Source organism: Lycium barbarum, chromosome 5 (genome assembly GCF_019175385.1).
Source record: "Lycium barbarum isolate Lr01 chromosome 5, ASM1917538v2, whole genome shotgun sequence".
Lineage (NCBI taxonomy): Eukaryota > Viridiplantae > Streptophyta > Magnoliopsida > Solanales > Solanaceae > Lycium > Lycium barbarum.
The window spans coordinates 143195365-143214647 of NC_083341.1; the positions used below are offsets into that span (position 1 = coordinate 143195365).

The following is a 19283-nucleotide window of genomic DNA, read 5'->3' on the forward strand; positions in this document are numbered from 1 at the left end:
TTAAACTTTTACGGAGTTTAACTGATTTTTTTATAGAAAAAATGGAAAAGATAAATAATAAAACGGAAAAATATCTTTAAAAAAATTTGATCTACGTATAATAGAATTGATTTTAAAATTGATGCAAAAAAAGAAAATGAGAAAAAAGAGGAAAGAGAAATGACAAAAAACGTGGAAGAAGAAAGTAAGACGAGGAAGAGCATAAAGTGATAGAGCCCACAATATAATTATAATAAAATATTTCCTCATCCATTGTAAAGTTTTTCAAAATTAGCTGAGATATCCCCCACGTTGTCGTCAGAGTACGTTCGAAGTCCTATTTATGATTCTTAAATAAATGTACATCTCATCTTTGGTTGTATAATAAGTCAGCCGGATACCCGACATGCAAATTTATGAAAGGGGAACATGTTGTTCACAACATATATGAGAAAGGAGAAATTTGTGGAAATTTTCCGGGGTTTACTGTATTTGGATTACTTCTTCTATAGTGTATTTAAATAACTTCCTTTTTATTGAGTAAAGAGGACAAGTGGACAACTAGTAATGTATTCTTTCTCTTTTTGAAGATATTGAATCATTAGATTGGGCAAGAACTCATTTCTTCATATGCTCCTCCACTATGTTTTTAAATAGTATGTACTATATAAACTTAAGGTGTAAGCAATTCAATCTTTACGTTGGTGCCTTTCTTCAATAATAGTATACAAGATAAGCATCACTTTAATCAACTTGAATATTAATGTACAAATAATGTAAATACAACTCTTCCAAATATTGTGGTATTTAATTTGCTAGTGGCATATTTTGTATGATGAAAAATATGCTTTTAATAACTTCCTTGGCTTTAAGTTTTATCCATCGATAATATAGTCAACATCAACCTGCAGTAGCACAGGTTAGTTACAATTTCACTCGACCCTTTAATGCTTTTTCCCTCGAGTTTCCCTTTATTTTTAATGACTTGTGCGTAGTTAAAAGAGTTGACTAGTAGCTCAAACCTCAAAAGACATTAAACAGAGGCCCTTAAGTAGTAATATATGCACCACACCATTACAGATGGTCCGATGCTTATATCGAGTAATCTAAAAGCTCATCTTGGTACATAATTAAAAGAGAGACAAAAAAAAAAAAAGTATAGATATAGCATTTGTTGAACAGTGGAGATGATTTTCATTAATGGGCCGCGAAGTAGAGAATTTGGTAGTTCAATAGTATTTTCTCCAGCACCTGCCTGAAATTCCAACATTGTAATTAAAGCTTGACATAAGTGCTGCTATGATTACTACGCGTTAGGAATTTGTACCCCCTTTAACATTAATTTTACATCCCAGCTAACTCTCCGATCACACAAATTATTAGTTCTTCATTTGGTGCCTCTATATATACTTCCAACTAGGCCTTTCCATATACCGTCTCTCATTTCCACAAAAAGAAAGATACAAATAACAAACTTTTCTTGATTTTTTTCTTGCTATTAAGGTAATTTTAAAATGGGAAGGTCCAAGTGTTGTGATAAGGAGGGTTTGAAGAAAGGGCCATGGACACCTGAAGAAGACCAGAAACTCTTGTCTTGCATTGAGGAACATGGTTGTGGTAGCTGGCGTGCTTTGCCTGCCAAAGCTGGTAATATTATTTGGTTGCAACACTTATAAGATTTAAGCTAGTTATTGCTTATTAAATTGTGTGACCACATATTATATCGTAAACCCTTTTAATTATTTGAGTGTGGTACTGATTCTTTTTCATGGGTCAATCACCTAGTGACAGAGTAAGGAATTTTACTAAGGGGCCTTTTGGTTAGAAACCAGGCTATCCCGAAATTATAATCATGTGATTAAAACCAGGACTCTAATCAAGATAACCGATCCACCGTATATATGCAATAAGTTATCTTGATTATATATAGTCTTGAATTTAGTACCAATTTTAGGTAATACCTCCAGGCTCCAACCAGAGCGCTCAAAATTTAATGTATGTGTGTAAGAAGTTATTTTTGAACTATGTATACAGTGGAGTATAATTTTCTATATACACAATATAATTTTTTGAAATCGACCACCCTTGGCTCCTGCAAGCATGTGATAGTATTTGATGAAAATGAGTGACTCTGACCCATGATCTTTAACGTGGCTCAGATACTCTTGTTGAATTGTATGATCATTTAATTTAAAAGTTTAAATATTTTTAAAATACTTTTTTATTTACTTATATATATATATATATATATATATATAGACAATATAATTTTTTGAAATCGACCAGAGTGACTCTGGGACTTGACCCATGATCTTTAATGTGGCTCATATACTCTTGTTGAATTGTATGATCATTTAATTTAAAAGTTTAAATATTTAAAAAATACTTTTTTATTTACTTATATATATATATTTAGTATTTGCCATCATGATTTTGATCTCTTTTTTCTTCTTCCTTTTTTAGGTCTGCAGAGATGTGGGAAGAGTTGTAGGCTTAGATGGATAAACTATCTAAGGCCTGATATTAAGAGAGGAAAGTTCAGCTTACAAGAAGAAAGAACCATCATTCAGCTTCATGCTCTTCTTGGTAACAGGTATATATCACATTAATGAAGGACAGTAGTAGTAGCAGTAACCAAAAAAAGACAGCAAATGATGATAAATTGTTAGTTACCTTTTATTTCTGTCACATTCTTTCTCAGAGTCACTGTTTTCTTCTCTTTTACTAGTATGCAACGAATAGGCTTAATGCTACCTATGATACTGTCTATGATTAATAGTTCCCTAATATAGCAGTGTGCACATTCGATTAGAATCACCATTGATTATCCATGCAGACAGCTTTTTTGCCATATAATATTGCCAGAAAAAAAGTGGTAGTACAGGTAGTAAACCATGATATATGAAGTTTAAGACTCAGTAATTTTGGTTAAATTATGTGACCACCATCGAAAAGTTAAAACAATTACAAAATCCCACTTTTATTACTTAAACATATTTTCAACACACCTCCTCGTGTTCACATCTAATAATTTTTTTGTCAAATAAGTGGAAAATTCCTTTTCTGATGACAAGTGGCAATGAGATTTGCATCCCGAACATCTCTTTGCTCTAATATCATGTTGAGTAAAGTATCTTAATTCATTAAGAAAGTACACTTTTATTATTACTTAATTACATATATCTTCAACAACTTCGTCATTGTAATCATAATAATCATCATCAATTATTATGTCATTATTATTAATTCTTTTTTCATGGAGGACCATGTAACCCCATTAATAGAAACTGACTTTTGTATCTCTCACATAGGAGTACCACTCGGCAAAAAAGATATTAGTACCATCGATTTACTACTCTTCCTCCCTCTCTCTATACATACATACAAGCATACAATTATAGTACTATTTAGTCATAAATGTATAGATACGAATGGTTGGACGTTTTATTAACGTTCCAAGTCACGTTCGATATTTTCCTAATCAATAAACAAATTTAGGAAATTGTTCGCTAACCTGCTAAATAGCCCGTAACTAACATAATTTTTTAATAATATGTGTAAATAGAATTAGCAGCAATTTTTATTGTTTAGCTATAGAAGTTGTCCGTGACTAATTCCTATTTATTTTATAGTGAATTACACGATAATTTCATTTTTCATGTAGCGTTTTTCATGTGTGATTATTGCAACATTATATTAAATTGACAGGGTTTAATTTGTTCCTTTTTGTCATTGATCAGATGGTCAGCAATAGCAACTTATTTGCCAAGCAGAACAGATAACGAAATAAAAAACTACTGGAACTCACGTTTGAAGAAAAAATTAACCAAAATGGGCATTGATCCAATGACTCATAAGCCAAAAATCACAGATAACAATGGTGCCTCTTCAACTACTCAATCAAAATATGTTGCAAACCTTAGTCACATGGCTGAATGGGAAAGTGCTCGACTCGAAGCAGAAGGTAGGCTTGTTCGTAGGTCAAAAGACTCTAAAATCCTCTTCAATAACAATAAAACTCACAAGTACCAAATTCCTCGACCTTATTATCAATTCCCTTGTCTTGACGTATTAAAAGCATGGCAAAGGGCTAGCACAAAATTACCAACATCAAATGACATTAGTACCATTCTCCTTGATGGCTCTGCTAGTAACAGTCCGAAGGACAAAAACCTCGAATCATTGATACCATCAACGGGGAATTTGGTCATGAACAATGTATCAACTACTGTGAAAGTTGATGAAAATCTTCCTTTGCCTACAATCAACTCATGTTTTGAAGACCCTTTCTCACAGAAAGAGGATCTCCAAACAGAACTTCCAAGTTTCATGCAGGAGTTTTCAGGGCTATTTCCGGAATATACACAAAATTCAGCAAATTATTCTACTGGACAATTGGATAATTTTATGGGAAGCGGCTCTGGGGATTTTGAAGATAACAAGTTTAATTGGAACAATTTCCCTAATTATTTGGCCAATTCACCTATTGGTTCTCCAGTATTGTGAGTGCTCATGTTGTTCTACTAGCTATAGAAAATTGTACTTCTTTGACTTTAGTTTTTGTTGTATGACTATGGTAGCACTTTAGATGTATTAGCAGGATTTGTAACGCTAGCTCCTTATTAGCGTGAAGTTTAGTTATGAAATGATTTGATTAAAATTTAAATCGTGTATCCTTACTTTTTCAATTTTTCTAATGTTCCCTCTGCTTCTTTGTATGTGGCAAAGTTCACAGTACAATGGACAAATTAATGTACGTAAATTCAGGGGAAAATACAGAAATTGGCACCTAAAGTATAACCAAAAAGTCATTTTCACACCTTAACTATACTGGTGATCTATTTTCCCCTTCAACTACTTAAAAGTGAATTTATTTAACCCTTCCCACACCCCGACCCAAGTTTAATCAGGTGCGTATGTGGCACTCGCCCTCTAAAGATGCCACGTGTTTAATGACTTAATTACCGTGCTAATTATACCAATTATTCCTAAAACTAATCAGCCCCATATTTTTACCCAAAAACCCATTACATTTCACCCAACCCACATTATTTCACCCACCCGTAAAAAACCTTACCAGCCATGAATTAAACGATTCCACCTCCAAAACCTAAAATTCTTGCCTAAAACTCGAATCTAAGTCTCAATGTTGTTTGATTTCATAGTGTTTTTGTCTTCATCTTCATCTTACACACCTAAAATCGAAGTGTTAGTTATTTAATAGTTGAAAGTCAAAATATTTGGAGGAGAATCTACTACAATCCACGTATTTCATCGTCTCCATTGCTAAAAAAACAACCAAACAAAGCTAAATAAGTCGAAGATTTCATACAACTGAAACAAATTAGCAGAAAAATTCAAGTGATTTAGGCAGTTCAAGAAAAGAAAAATAATGGGTGATTTTTTAGAAATAAAATCGAATTAAGTTACCTTGAATTCACTAAAATGTAGCTAGAGCTTACAATTGGGGCTTATTCTTCAAAAATTTGGGGTTCCAATTGATTTAGGGTTTCTTCAGGTAGAGACGGGTATGGGTTTTTAATGGTGGTGGGTGATTTTTTTTTTTACCGTTAGGAGTTATTAATGGGTGTTTAATTATTTTTGCATTTTTTTTTAGTTTAATGCACATAAAATGAGCTCCATCGCGCTAACAAAAGTTGAAATATACACTCTTGGGTCGGGGTGTGAGAAAGGTTAAATAAATTCACTTTTAAGTAGTTGAAGGGGGAAATAGGTCACCAGTATAGTTAAGGTGTGAAAGTGACTTTTTGGTGATACTTTAGGTGCCAATTTATGTATTTTGCCTAAATTCGGACATGTAATTATGTTTTTGTTTGACTCCTCAAATTTTAAATAGTAATGTTGCCACATAAATTGAAACAAGAGAGTAGCATTTTTTGTTTTCTTAGGTCAATATTGCCCCTATTAGATGTTTAATTTGCCTTGAACAGAACATTAATAATCAAGTTTTTAATTGGTAACGATTAACATACTTTAACGAGATTCCATCTACCTAAGTTTGGAGTTTAAATGATTTAATTATTGGATAATGTAGAATACAAAAGAAAGCACGATATACTCGCTCTGTCCCATATTATTTGTCAACTTTCCATTTTAAAGTCAAACTGTATAAATTTTGATCAAGATTTTGAGATGTATTTTTTTGATCATATTAATATGAGAAGAATTGCAACTTCTAGTAATTTTCATGTAGTTTTTAAATATTTAAATTATAATTTAAAAATATTGAATTGACCTAATCTAAGCTCCTAAAATTAGTCAACTTGACTTTCGAAAAGCGAAACGGGACAAATTAACATATATGGGACGGATGGAGTAGTATGTACAATATAGCAATGTGCATAAGTATAGTTGTGGTCCTTTAACTCCTTATTGAGGTTATTGACCTACGGAGTCGGACTTTATCCAAAAGACCAACAAAATTAAGTACTCAAACTGCGGATATAATTTAGGAAAGGTCCAAAAAGACCCGCGTGGGAAATGATTCATGAATATTCTCCATCCATCTGTTAATCTGAAAATATCTCTAACCTATTTTCTTTTGCTTAAAACTATCCCTCAAGCTTAATGACTTTTTTCAATTTAAAAAAAGCTATGTGGCTTTATTATGATTCTCCGCACCGCATATATTATTTTATAATTTAAAAAGTATAATCACACACTATTACACCGAACCCACTGACCCGACCCATTTTTGTTAAACTAAATCGTTAGACTCGTTTCCCTGGTAATCAGAACCCGAGCATGCTGTGATGACTTTAACAGCAACGATCTTTCCATCAGAGCCAACCATTTTCAGAAGAAAACTCACCAGTTGCATTGCGGAGAAGTGCTCAGACGGGGACGTATCATCTGGTTGTTTTTTTGAACTTCTTTCTGATAATACAACGCAACAAATAAGACAAGGACTACAAATAAAGAGCCAAAGACAATGGCCAAGATGAACTTAAGTGCAAATACAGGCTTCTTTTATTGCGCAACACATTTTTTGGATTCCGGAAAATTACAGCACTTACATTAATTTGAGAATGTCCCAGTTAGAGGAACCTGACCCTCTAGACCATTAAAGGATAAGTTTAAGTATTGCGGGGAAGTGAGATTATGCATGAAATGATGATTTCGCCCTTAGAGGCTATTCAGGAAAGATCTAATAATGGAGTGTGGGTTTAGTTTTAACAAAATGGGTCGGGTCAGCGGGTTCGGGTATAAAAGTGGGTGGTATACTTTTAAAATTAAAATAATATAGGTGTCCAATCATAATAAGTCACGTGACATTTTTAAATTGAAAAAGGTCATCAAGTTTGAAGTGTTAGTTTAAGGGGAGCCAAAAAAAAATAGGTTGGAGTATTTTTAGACTAACAGGTGATAGAGGGTATTCATGAGACATTTCCCATACGTTAAGAGTATTTTTGGCCCTTTTCTGTATAATTTATAATTAAGTTTTCTTCTCTTTCAAATTATTGTCAAGTTTTATCACGGTCTGAGATCAAACCCAAGTGATAGTAAAAGATTTGAATGACATAAGCGAAATTTTATTTTGCGAGTCACATAACAAACGCTACTTGTGTGAGACTACTTTACTACTTGACAAGTGTACACCTGCTTGGTTTAAGCATAAACAAAAAAAGACAATATCATTAAAGTCCACATTTTCCTTAATTAATTAATTGCCTAGCTAGGAAAAAAAAATGAAATTTAAAAAAAATGAAAATATCTCTAAACTCTGCAAATAGAGAATGGTAACAAAACTGGCGTTACCAAATTTTTTAGTTGTAGTTTTCCAAAACCATTGCTATTCGTAATATATTTTTTGTTATTGAAGATCTAAAATAAATTATTTCTCTAAATATTGCAATATTCAATTATAAATATTTAAAGCCATTACAGTTAAATCTATTTATCTGATTCATGATCTTGTGTCCTTAATTATAAATCTATTTTTTTTTTAGAAAAGAAAAAGACCAATAGCCTTTTATAAGATCAAAATTCTGAAATTTTCACACTAATTAATCAGAGAAGTTCATTCCTCCATTATATATATATATATACGCACACCATTCTCTAATCGTTGATTTTGAAGATATTTTAAGTTTTTTTCTTCTTTTTTTTAGCTAAGCATTTTAATTAGGGAAAAGATTATCATTGCCCTTCTTGTTTATGCTTAAAACAAGCAAGTGTCCACTTGTCAAGTAGTAAAGTAGCCTCACATAAGTAGTGTTGGTTATGTGACTGACTAAATAAAATTTCTCATGACATAACGGTAGACATATGAGTTTTTATCAGTCTGATTCAATAAGTAATCTGAAACAGAATTCAGAAAGAGTGGAAAATAAATTAATTATAGTGTGTCCTTAAGGAAATTATTTCCCTTAATATAGTTGAGGTTATGGAATATATCCTTCTAGGATATAATGAATTAAATTGACCAGTGTACCAGTACATCAAACTCTGATGATTAACAAAATTATTCCCTCAATGTATGCAAGGTTATGAAATATATCCTCGCAGGATAGAACAAATTAAAATCATCGGTGCAGCAGTACGGCAAACTTGATGATTAAGAGGAAAATGATCAGATTTGGAAACTTATTAATAATTGAATAATCAAAATTAATAAAAGTATTTGATCCAAAAAAATTATCAATCAAGTCATTTGACGGAAACCGAAGCCAAGCCGAGCAACAAGGACGGCGCGAGGGGATATTTTCTTCTCAACTCTTTTTGAGCTAAAACATGTGCTTCTATATATAAGTACACGAGTTTTGGTTGTCTCCACTAACGAGGGACAAAGTTCACTTATCAAAATTAACTTTATTCAAATTTCATTTCCCATTCACTGCAACACTTAAACCCAACATGAATTGATCGAGCTCTTATCAAATCAAAACCAAAGTCCATCAAATTCAAGATTAAGCTTTCAAGCATCTGAATCGATGTTTGTTAAGAGAAGAATAAGATGCTTACATCTTTGTAAATTTAAGATAGTTTAGAAAGTATAACCACTCATCATATTTGTATTAATTATAATATATGAACTCTATTTCCTGTCTTAATTTCACGAAGTTTCCTTTCCGAAGTAAATGATATTATGGCCACTTACAAATTGAAAAGAAAATTTATTCACTCTTTACCACTTTTGGTAATCTAAGTTTTGGGAGCGGTGATCTATTCAGAATGATATTTTATTTTCCAATTACAGGCTTCTTTAATCTTCTACTACTTAATTACTATACTGATCTAGTAATTGAGGTAAGTACGAACTACGGAAAATTAAGAAAACAATGCCAATTAGTGCAAAATTATAAGTGTGAGAGTAGCAAAGACAATTTTCAGCTTTTAAGTAGAAATCGATGGAAAGGCGCTTTTTTAAAAAATAAATGGAAAAGCGCTTTTTGAAAATTAATAGTAGTCTGTTAACCAAATTGCCAAATTAAAGCTGCTAGTAAGTTTTTTCTTCTTCGTAATTTGACACATAAAAACACATTTTGAAAATATTGGGCAAATAATATTACTAATGAAAGTGCTTCGCAAATGATTCAACAAAATATAAACTGCTATTCTTCAAAAATATTTTTCTTAAAAAATACTTTTAATTATTACTTCTGAAGATAAGCTTATTTCGACGCTTGATCAATTGTGCAACACTTACACGCCTGTAAGGACAGTAGGACATAGTACTGCTGCACCATGAGTATATTAATTATAGCTATATACTGTAATAAGCATTCTTGCATATTCTTAAATTCTAACAATTAATCATTATAGTGTAAAGTATTTCACTTGTTCTCTTTTTTACTTGAGAATTATAGTTCATTTTTTCACTTAAGTATAAAACTAATTATTTGTAAATTCTTAAAATAGTAGTATGGTTGTTATGAAAACAATTGAAGACCGAGTACGTACTTCTGCATTATACTAAAGTATATACTCCATCGGTTTCAATTAATATGAACATAGCTAGCTATTTCCTTATTAGTCTGTGCCAAAAAATAATGAGTCTTTCTATATTTCAAAACAATTCATCTTTATACAATAATTTATAATCATACAAAATATATGTGACTCATTTAACACTACAAGTTTAAAAATCTTCTTTTGTTTCTTAAATTTTATTCCCAGTCAAATAGATTCACATAAATTGAAACAGAGGGAGTTGTAGGTAAAGAAATTTTAGTAATATTTAATTCAAAAGAAATTCAGATTACATTCAAGATATATTAGTCCGAATAAATAAATTGTGGGCTAATAAAGTTGGGTTAATTATTTAAATCCAATAAATATGAATTTAAGTAATGGTCCAATTTCGTTGGGCTAGTCCATTTAATTGGGCTACAAATGATGAGCCCACTTTGTCAAGTCCAAGATGTCATCTTATTCAAGAGGCCCAAATTGGTGCCACGTATCAAATGACGTGGCGCGCCAAGTCAAGTAAAGGAGCCTATAGCGTCATGCCACGTGTCAAAATGATGCAGCATGCTTATTCAAATCAAAGGCAATTAAGATGCGCCACGTGTATAAGTGACATGTTCCGACCAATCAAATATCGATGTGTCAGCTTAAATCTGATTGGCTGAAAGAAGTCTGGTCTTAGCACAACTCCTCCATCCTACAACTATAAATAGGGGTCTCATAATAATTTGTGCAGGTATAAGTTGTCATTTTTCACATGACCAGCTAGTATAAAACTATTGTTAGTAGATCGAAGTTAATTACCATTAAACTCTATCAGCTCCCGCTTGAAACAAAGAGGCCAAAAAATAAAAGAGAGAGAGAGAGAGAGAGTAATGCACATCAACTTAGATCTTCGTAAAATCTAGAGAAAAATGACGATACTAAAGACTTCGCTTTCTGTAGATTTATGTGGGGTCTCTTAAATAAATACCACGTACTTAAAGTAGAATTTAATAAAGTCCCCCTCAGGCTCTCAGCCCTGTACTTAAAGTAGAATTTAATAAAGCACCGACAATATATAAATTATTGTAACGGGAAGATTGGTGATATTTATCTATTGTGGTAATGTTTTTAGATATTTTCATCACAACCGATAAATATCAATTTGGCCTAATATGTAGAATGCTTTTGTTGATGCCCCCCATTACACTCCAAACTATAGGATTAATTAATACAAAAAACTTTTAAGTCATCTGCCTATCTTATTGAATTATTGAAAATTTCCCTAACAAAATCTTGTTAGTATATTAGTACTTTATTAGTATCCATTATACTAAAATAGTTTCTTGAATGTGAATTCTCTTAAATTGATTATTGACGAGTTCACAGAATATCTCTGTGTAAGTTTTATGGAGTCATGGCAATCCAATACTACCATCGACATATTCATAGGGAAGAAAGGGCAGTAACGAATAAACAATTGACTAAAACTCACATCAATTATCAAAATTTTGAAGAAAAAAAAAAGTATAATAATATGTACTCACTCCCTCTTCAAATTATGTTAAACTCTTATTATCAGAATAATTGTGGGAGATTCAAATAATGTCTATATGCAAGCATGATGATTTATATGTTGTTGGAAAGGAATTTTTTCTTGCAATATTGCATTATTTGATAAATGCATTGAAACTGATAATAATATTCGAGATTATGATTTAAGCGGATACATAAAAGATTCTTTTTTGGTTCTCTGTTTAGCTCATTACCTCTCATTCCTGGGAGTCCGGAACCAAAATGACCTCAAAAAAAACCTTTTGAACCCAAATATCCCAACAAAAAAAAAAGTGACAAAAGTATCTTTAGCGCAGTAATTTACTGCGCTAAAGCAGTTCACGGAGACGGAGCCGTTAACTGCTTTAGGGCAGTATTTTACTGCGTTATAGAAGCAGTTAAAAAAAAAATCTATAACGCAGTATTTTACTGCGTTATAGAAACAGTACCAAAAAAAAAACTGGCCAACTTTATTTTTTGCAACACTTAGTGTTTTTTCCATATTTTGATCAATGATTAGTCGTGTGTCAAGACTCCGAAACGTCAATATTTTATATAGAACCTGATATTTTTTTCTGCGTACAATAATGTAGGCTCAATACATCAAGGATACGTAAACGTTCGGATCGTCATTTTAAGGGTTGAAAAGGTACCCGAAGTAAGTTTTGTTTGTAAACTTTAGGTTTAAGTGTTCTATATACATAGACGTCCATTTTTATTTGAAGACTTGTTGTCATTAGCTTAAATTTTTTTTTTGGGGGTTTAGATTTAAGTGTGTTATTTTTTAAAGCGTAACTTTATTTCGAATATACACGGTTTTTTGCGCTCGGACGTCCGGTTTTTTTTTTTTTTGTTTTTGCAACATATTCGAAATAAAGTTACGCATTAAAAAATAACACACTTAAGGAACACTTAGTGTTTTTTTTCCATAAAAAGATCGCAACATCTTATTTTAATAAATCTTTTCTTTGCAACACTTAGTGTTTTTTTCATACTTTGACCAACGGTTAGTTGTGTGTCAAGACTCCGAAACGTCAATATTTTAGATAAAACCTGATATTTTTTTCTGCGTACTATAATGTAGGCTCAATACATCAAGGATACGTAAACGTTCAGATCGTCGTTTTAGGAGTTGAAAAGGTACCCGAATTAAGTTTTGTTTGGAAACTTTATGTTTAAGTGTTTTATTTTTTAAGGTTTTTGATTTAAGCGTATTATTTTTTAATCAAGACATAACTTTATTTTGAATATAAATATAATTCTAAAAAATATAGGGAGAAAAACTAGTTGTAAAGTGGTCAAACTTTAGATGGTCATAACTTTGTGCTCGGACGTCCGTTTTACGCGTTTTTTTTAACTTGCGTATTTTTTTGAGATCTATGCGGACGTCGAGCGGATTTTTAAAAAAACACCTTTTATCCCATTCAATTTCAATTTTTCCCCAAATTGGCGTGAAATTTTCAGTTTTATTTACTTATAATATGATGATACGCAATAGATTTCAACGTAAAAATCCCGGGGTAATGTAGCTATGAATGTCAATTTCACTTCTTTGGTTTCAATTTTTGAAAATAAAGCTGACTAATTTTCTCGACATATAAAGTTGACTAAAATAACCTTACAGTCAAACACTAAGTTTTTTCAAACAAAACGTACTTCGGGCACCTTTTCAACCCCTAAAATGACGATCCGAACGTTTACGTATCCTTGATGTATTGAGCTTACATTATTGTACGCAGAAAAAATATCAGGTTTTAGATAAAATATTGACGTTTCGGAGTCTTGACACACGATTAATCATTAGCCAAAGTATGAAAAAACACACTAAGTGTTGCCAAAAAAAAAAAAAAAAGTTTTACCGATTTTTTTTTTTGTAGTTTTCACTATAGCGCAGTAAAATACTGCGCTATACAAAAAAAAAAAAAAAAACTTTAGCGCAGCAAAATACTGCGCTAAAGCAGTTAGCGGCTCCGTCTCCGTGAAATGCTTTAGCGCAGTAGTTTACTGCGCTAAAGGTAGTTTTTGTAACTTTTTTTTTTTTGTTGGGATATTTTGGTTCACTTGGTTTTTTATTAAGTCATTTTGGTTCCGAACCCCCTGGCCGGAAGGTCTTTCTCCTCTAGCAAGTTTCTTTTTTCTTTTTGAAAAGGAAAAAGGGTCAAATTTGCCCTCCGTTAAAGTTTGGGATCAAATTTGCCCTCGCCGTTAGGATACTTGATAAATTTACCCTTATCACTAACGGAATGGATACGTGGAGCAATGACGTGGCAAGTGACCAGTTAAATGAAAACACATGGCATATACTCAGTGCATGACAAGTTTTATAATAAGTGCATAATCGGTGTATAGTGTATATGCATTTATTATAAACAGATTATATAATAGTTATGTGTGTTGCATACTCTTAACATTTATGAAAAATAGAGACTAGGAGTTATGTTTTGTTGTGGCTACTTGTGGTGTAAAAGTTCCTACTTTGCTTGGGCAAGTACAGACTACAGAGGTAGCCGATTTGGAGGACCGACTTTTTAAGCCACCGAAGAATATAAATTTTCGCAAGTTTAGAAACTTCATAATCAACTTCAGATTTAGTGGACTGAAATCGAAAAGAATTACTTTTGATGCTACATACTTTAGACATAGCTTGTCAAAGCCTAAACTTCAGACATTCTCTGAAGTTTGGTTTGACATTCCAAAACTTATGACTCTTATTTGAACTTAATTCATTCATCCATGGTATCCTAGTTTAATATATTCATTTTCAGCCCGAATTAATTCAAATTAAAAGTAAAAATTTATGGAGATTTGTAATACTATATTGAGAACAAAAAGAGCATCGCATATGATGGTTGCATAGCACTGAATGCCATGAATTTTTTGTTAACCAATAGTCCAACACCGATTGAAAGCTTTTAAAGAAGAAGGAGAAAAACAACGGACGGAGGATGCTTTTATATGAAGTTTGTTAAATTGGCTATATGTTAAATAATTTTAAAAAATTGGATATAATTTAAATAACAATGTGAAAACTGGCTAACGTTCGTAATTTGCTTCCTTTTTTTGTGGGACAGGGGAATTCAACAGGGCGAAGTGCACAAACAGCATTTTTGGTGCCGCCATTTAATTTGTACTCGAAGTTAAAAAAGAATTGCAAATTTATCTACTTCCAAAATAACTTCAGACATTTTTTTTACTGAAGTTGTGAACTCGACAAGGCCTTTTACTAAAGTTATGGCCTTGGTAAGACTTCAAATATATAATGGCTAGCCAAGGCCAACTCAATACATTTTTTTTACTGAAATTGCCCTTTGGCAAGACCTAATTAATTCAGACATGTTTTATTGACGTTGTGACCTTGACAAGGCCGAACTTCATATTGGCATGAGGTTGGGATGTATATTTGGCTACACTTCAGGCATTTTCGCATGAAGTTCAGGTGAACAAATTTTGCGCAGAACCATCAATTTGTTTTCCGAATTTAAACAAGTGGAAATAACCCATATATATCGCTCACACATCTAGTTTGCAGTCAATCTAGCCCACTGTATCATTCTAACCCACTACTGCATCACCATTGAATAGATAATGTATATGTTCTGTATAGCTATATATAAACATTACGTATACTCTTATATATTATGTGTATACTTTGTATAATCATGTATAAACATGAAACCAATTCAAATTGCAGTGTATAAAAAATGTATATGTTCTGTATAGCTATTTGTAACTTGCTCAATTTTTTTTGTAACTTTACATATACATCCGTATACACTATTATACATTACATATACATTCTCATATACATTCTTATATATTATATATAATGTATAAATAATATATATCCTTTGTATAATTATGTATAAACAATGTATTCCTCGGGGAACTAAAAAATTACCGCCAGAAAACCGACCATAAATCTTCTCCACCTCCTTCCAACTCCGAAATCCACCGGATTTGAGGCTCTCTTTCAGTTTACTATTAAGTCGAACAGTAACAATCTCCTTGATCACCACTTCTTTGTTATCGACTCGGTGGCACGCTTTCCACACCGTTGAGAAAGACACTGCCCCGATTTGCTTTTTAACCACATAATCCCCAACCTCAAATCTCTCACAACTGCTCATCGATTGAGCCAAACCCTGACAATTTCGAGTGACCAAATTAATATTGAGATTATGGCCATTTGTAGAATAAAGCAATCCCTGAGCTCCAAAGTTCCAAAAACAAACAAGGTTAAGAATATTGGGGAAATCGTATTTAAGTTGACCTCGTCGGAGAATCGCGATGAACTGATATGCCCAGTTCACAATTTTGGGACTTATGGCTATTGCCCTACGGGAGCAGTAGCCGTTAAAATGATCATGCATCGCAGAGTTACAATAGATGAGGTGCAATACATCTAACTGTTTTCACAAGTAATTTTCTTTTCTATAAATCATGAATACTAAATAAAATGATATTTTCCTGGTATTTACACGTTCACAGCAAGCCAGCCTTATCGACGATCGAAAAATCCCTCAGGTGTACGGTGGTCAACTGTAAGAAGTGGGCATAGTACGTGAACAGTGGAAATTGAAAGTTGGCTAAAATTTCGGTAATTTAGATTGCCGAAAGGTTATATGTGTAAAAAGTGGGTAGTTAAGTTAAAAATGACAAACTAGATGCCTGACTGGTATCTGTGTGTAATTATCTGTTTAAACAATTAAACATAAGATTCAACACTCAAATCTACATCAAATAAGCTCAAATTTGAAATATAAATTCCATATGTCATAATATAAAGAACACACCTCAATCATCAATTTGCCTAAACAACAATGAATCTAACTAATCCATTCAAGTTATTCCAACACCACCCATTTGTTTTCAAGTTTTTCAACCATTATAGACTTATTATTTCATGTAGCAAAACAAAATTAATTCAAACCCGAGATCAATGAATGAAAAATACATGGTAATCTCAAATCCCCGATAAAAAAAGAAAAGGGCGGTGGAGGAAAAAAAGCCTTTTGTCTGAAATATATTAATACCGAGCACAAAATAAATAATTTTTAAAAAGGGTACAGAATAAATGGCAGTGCCAAAATAGGGCACACCGTGAAATTTTTAGGATATAGCAGCTAATACAAAAGGTCATTAGTCCACCTCTTAAGTGGACTCAATTCCAAATGAACTCATCCAAGAAAATTTACTTGCCTAGTTTGAGTTGGACCCTCCAACATCAAAACCTCGTATTCAAGCCCACTAAAACTATATTGTTACAGCCAATAGGCATAGTCTACATTAGCTACTTGAATAATATATTTTTTATTCTTTTCTTTGCATAGTTAACAGAAAAGACCATGTTTGTCTTGCTATCTTCTTTTCATTTAGAAGTAGGAAAAGTAATAGAAGAGTGAATGAAGATCTGAGGCAAGGAGATTAATCCCTGCTTCTTTCATCTTGCAGTGGTTCTGTTTATTCGATGATAAGCCTGGTTGATGCCCAATAGGAAGATTATTAAATTTGAAAATTATCGACACATAAAGGTTCCAATTTTTTGTATAACTAACAAAAAGTAGGGAAGATACAACGAGGGTGAACTCATGGACCTCTAGGATTTGAAGTTTTGAATTTTGAAATAACAGTTCAATTTGGGATGCATTGTAAGCTACTAAGCTCATTTTAATTTGTGGTGTATAAGTACTGTAGTGTTGGGAAGAAATGATTTTTAATTTAACTTATATACGCTTTTATGTAAAAGCTTTTTAGACCATCAAATATGGCTTTACTGAGAGTAATAGTTAACTTACCAATATTTTACTGGTTACAAATCCATTTTCTGATATAGAAATTACCTACAAGGCAATAATGGCTTTCTAATAACTTTGTTAGAGTAAAAAAATATATTAGGCTGTCAGTATATAAAACTTTAAAATAAACTTCGAAATATGTTACCTTCAACTGTGTTTATCAAACATCGGAAATTAATCTAAGGTGCAATATATTGATAGCCCCTTATACTTTTTAGTTAATTTCATTTAGGTTATATTTCAATTGAGCATCTGAACATATGATAAAATGCTCTCAACCTCACATTACATAGATAAGTTAATCACATAAGATATGTCACCTCCTTTATTTATACACATCAGCATAAATTGGAACATGCCTGAGATTTTATGAGTTATAAATGTTAATGCGTAAAAATAAAAAAAAAGGTGATATATTTTAAGTGATTAACTTATTTATGTAATAGGCACTTAAAAACACGCGCAAAACATTTTCTAAAATTTGAGTCGATAGTATCTAATAAGAACACTTTATCATGTGCCCAAATACTCAATTGAAATAAACTGTAGTTCAAGTGTCTAAACAAAATTTACTAGCAAGTTTATAATCCACCTTCATAAAAATTAGATAAACAACCATATTTTGTGAGTTCCCTATTCCTTTGTGAGAATATAGTAAAACTACTGGAGTCTGGATACTCCCAAAATGAAATATCATAAGCAATCTTTGACTTGCATTATTGCAAGAGGCTGATTTTACAACATGAACCTATAACCTTTTGATCATACAACATTAACTCTTATTGCTGCACATATAAAACAAAATTAATGATCACTCAACACTTCGGAAAGCCCATTCACCCGACTTAAAAGAGTATGATCAATGTAAATCAATCAAATTTTAATTTTGTTCGGTCCATCTCAAATTTTCTAATATTTCACTTGCTTGTACCAAAATTTAGTTGCCTGATTATCCTAAGTCCTAACTAGTGGAACTCTAGTGTTCTTGGTTCAATAGCAATTACAAAGTCCCAAATCGGAGAAAATTCTTGAAGAAGAAGAAGAATCCACCTCGATAAGCCAAGGACCCCCTTCAAGATTCTTGATATGGGAAAGACCGTGAATAAGTATCTTTAAATGTTGTGAATACTAAATATACGGGGTTAATATTGTTGGGCTAATACAACCTATAGAGTGAATTTTGTGAGGTTGTTCTCTCGATATTTTGTGTAGTATTGTACTCTCTTTAATCAAGTGGATTGTTCATTTCTGCCTATGCATGTAGGTCAATTGGCTGAACCATGATAGATTTTTATCTCTTTTTGTATTTTTTTTTTGTTTGGTTTTTTGTAGTCTGATTTATCATCTTTCGAGGTTTGCTTTGGTAGCGTCCTCATGATATCTAGTTATTTTGATACTAACAAATATTTAGAGCCAATGGGCATCTTTCTCGGTCCCCTTATCGTATATTTTGTGAACAATTTTCTCAGCTTCACAGAATTGATCTCCATCAAACTCTCTCATGTTCAAGGAGTTGATCTCCAAATGATAAATGCTCCAAAATGTATCTATTTTCAAGCACTCCAAGTTAGGACAATCAAAGTAGTACTTTTTCCTTTACATCCGTCAACTTTAAGCTTAGTTGTGAATTACAATGCATTCGATAATTTCATTAAGGACTCATGTAGACATAAGCGAGAGTCAGTTGCAATATAGAATTATGAGACTGAATAAGAAGTATAAGAACAATATTATCAAATAAATGGAAAGGAGAGGAGTTCCGAATAACTTGTCATCTTTCCAATAGTTTCTTTGACAACATTATAGTCATTATTCAGTCAAACTTCTGACGGAGGACAAAGTTAGACATTTTCGCATGTACAAAGGCAGGACCTTTTTCCTCAAATAAATATATTTGCAACAATCAACCTCCAATCCAGACACAGTAATGTTTTAACCATCATCCCAGTGTCTGCTATTAGTAGAATGGTCATCATATTCCGGAAACTTTTATTGATTTATAGTGTTTGATTAAAAACAAAAATTTAACAACTTAATTGAAAT

General features: G+C 32.2%; 1 protein-coding gene across 1 annotated transcript; it reads left to right on the forward strand.

Annotated features, from left to right (window-relative positions):
• Nucleotides 1–1401: 1401 nt before the first annotated feature.
• On the forward strand, nucleotides 1402–4662 carry LOC132642878 (transcription factor MYB16-like). Its single transcript, XM_060359891.1, has 3 exons — nucleotides 1402–1626; nucleotides 2443–2572; nucleotides 3720–4662. The coding sequence occupies exons 1-3, from the start codon at nucleotides 1494–1496 to the stop codon at nucleotides 4483–4485; spliced, it is 1029 nt and encodes a 342-aa protein (XP_060215874.1). The 5' UTR covers nucleotides 1402–1493; the 3' UTR covers nucleotides 4486–4662.
• The last annotated feature ends 14621 nt before the right edge of the window (nucleotides 4663–19283 follow it).

What these genes read in the sequence shown, in the direction of transcription:
- LOC132642878 (XM_060359891.1), top strand. Translation starts at nt 1,494, where the DNA reads ATGGGAAGGTCCAAGTGTTGTGATAAGGAGGGTTTGAAGAAAGGGCCA. An exon ending in TGCTTTGCCTGCCAAAGCTG is followed by an intron (nt 1,627 to 2,442) that starts GTAATATTATTT and finishes TTCCTTTTTTAG; the next exon opens with GTCTGCAGAGATGTGGGAAG. An exon ending in CATGCTCTTCTTGGTAACAG is followed by an intron (nt 2,573 to 3,719) that starts GTATATATCACA and finishes GTCATTGATCAG; the next exon opens with ATGGTCAGCAATAGCAACTT.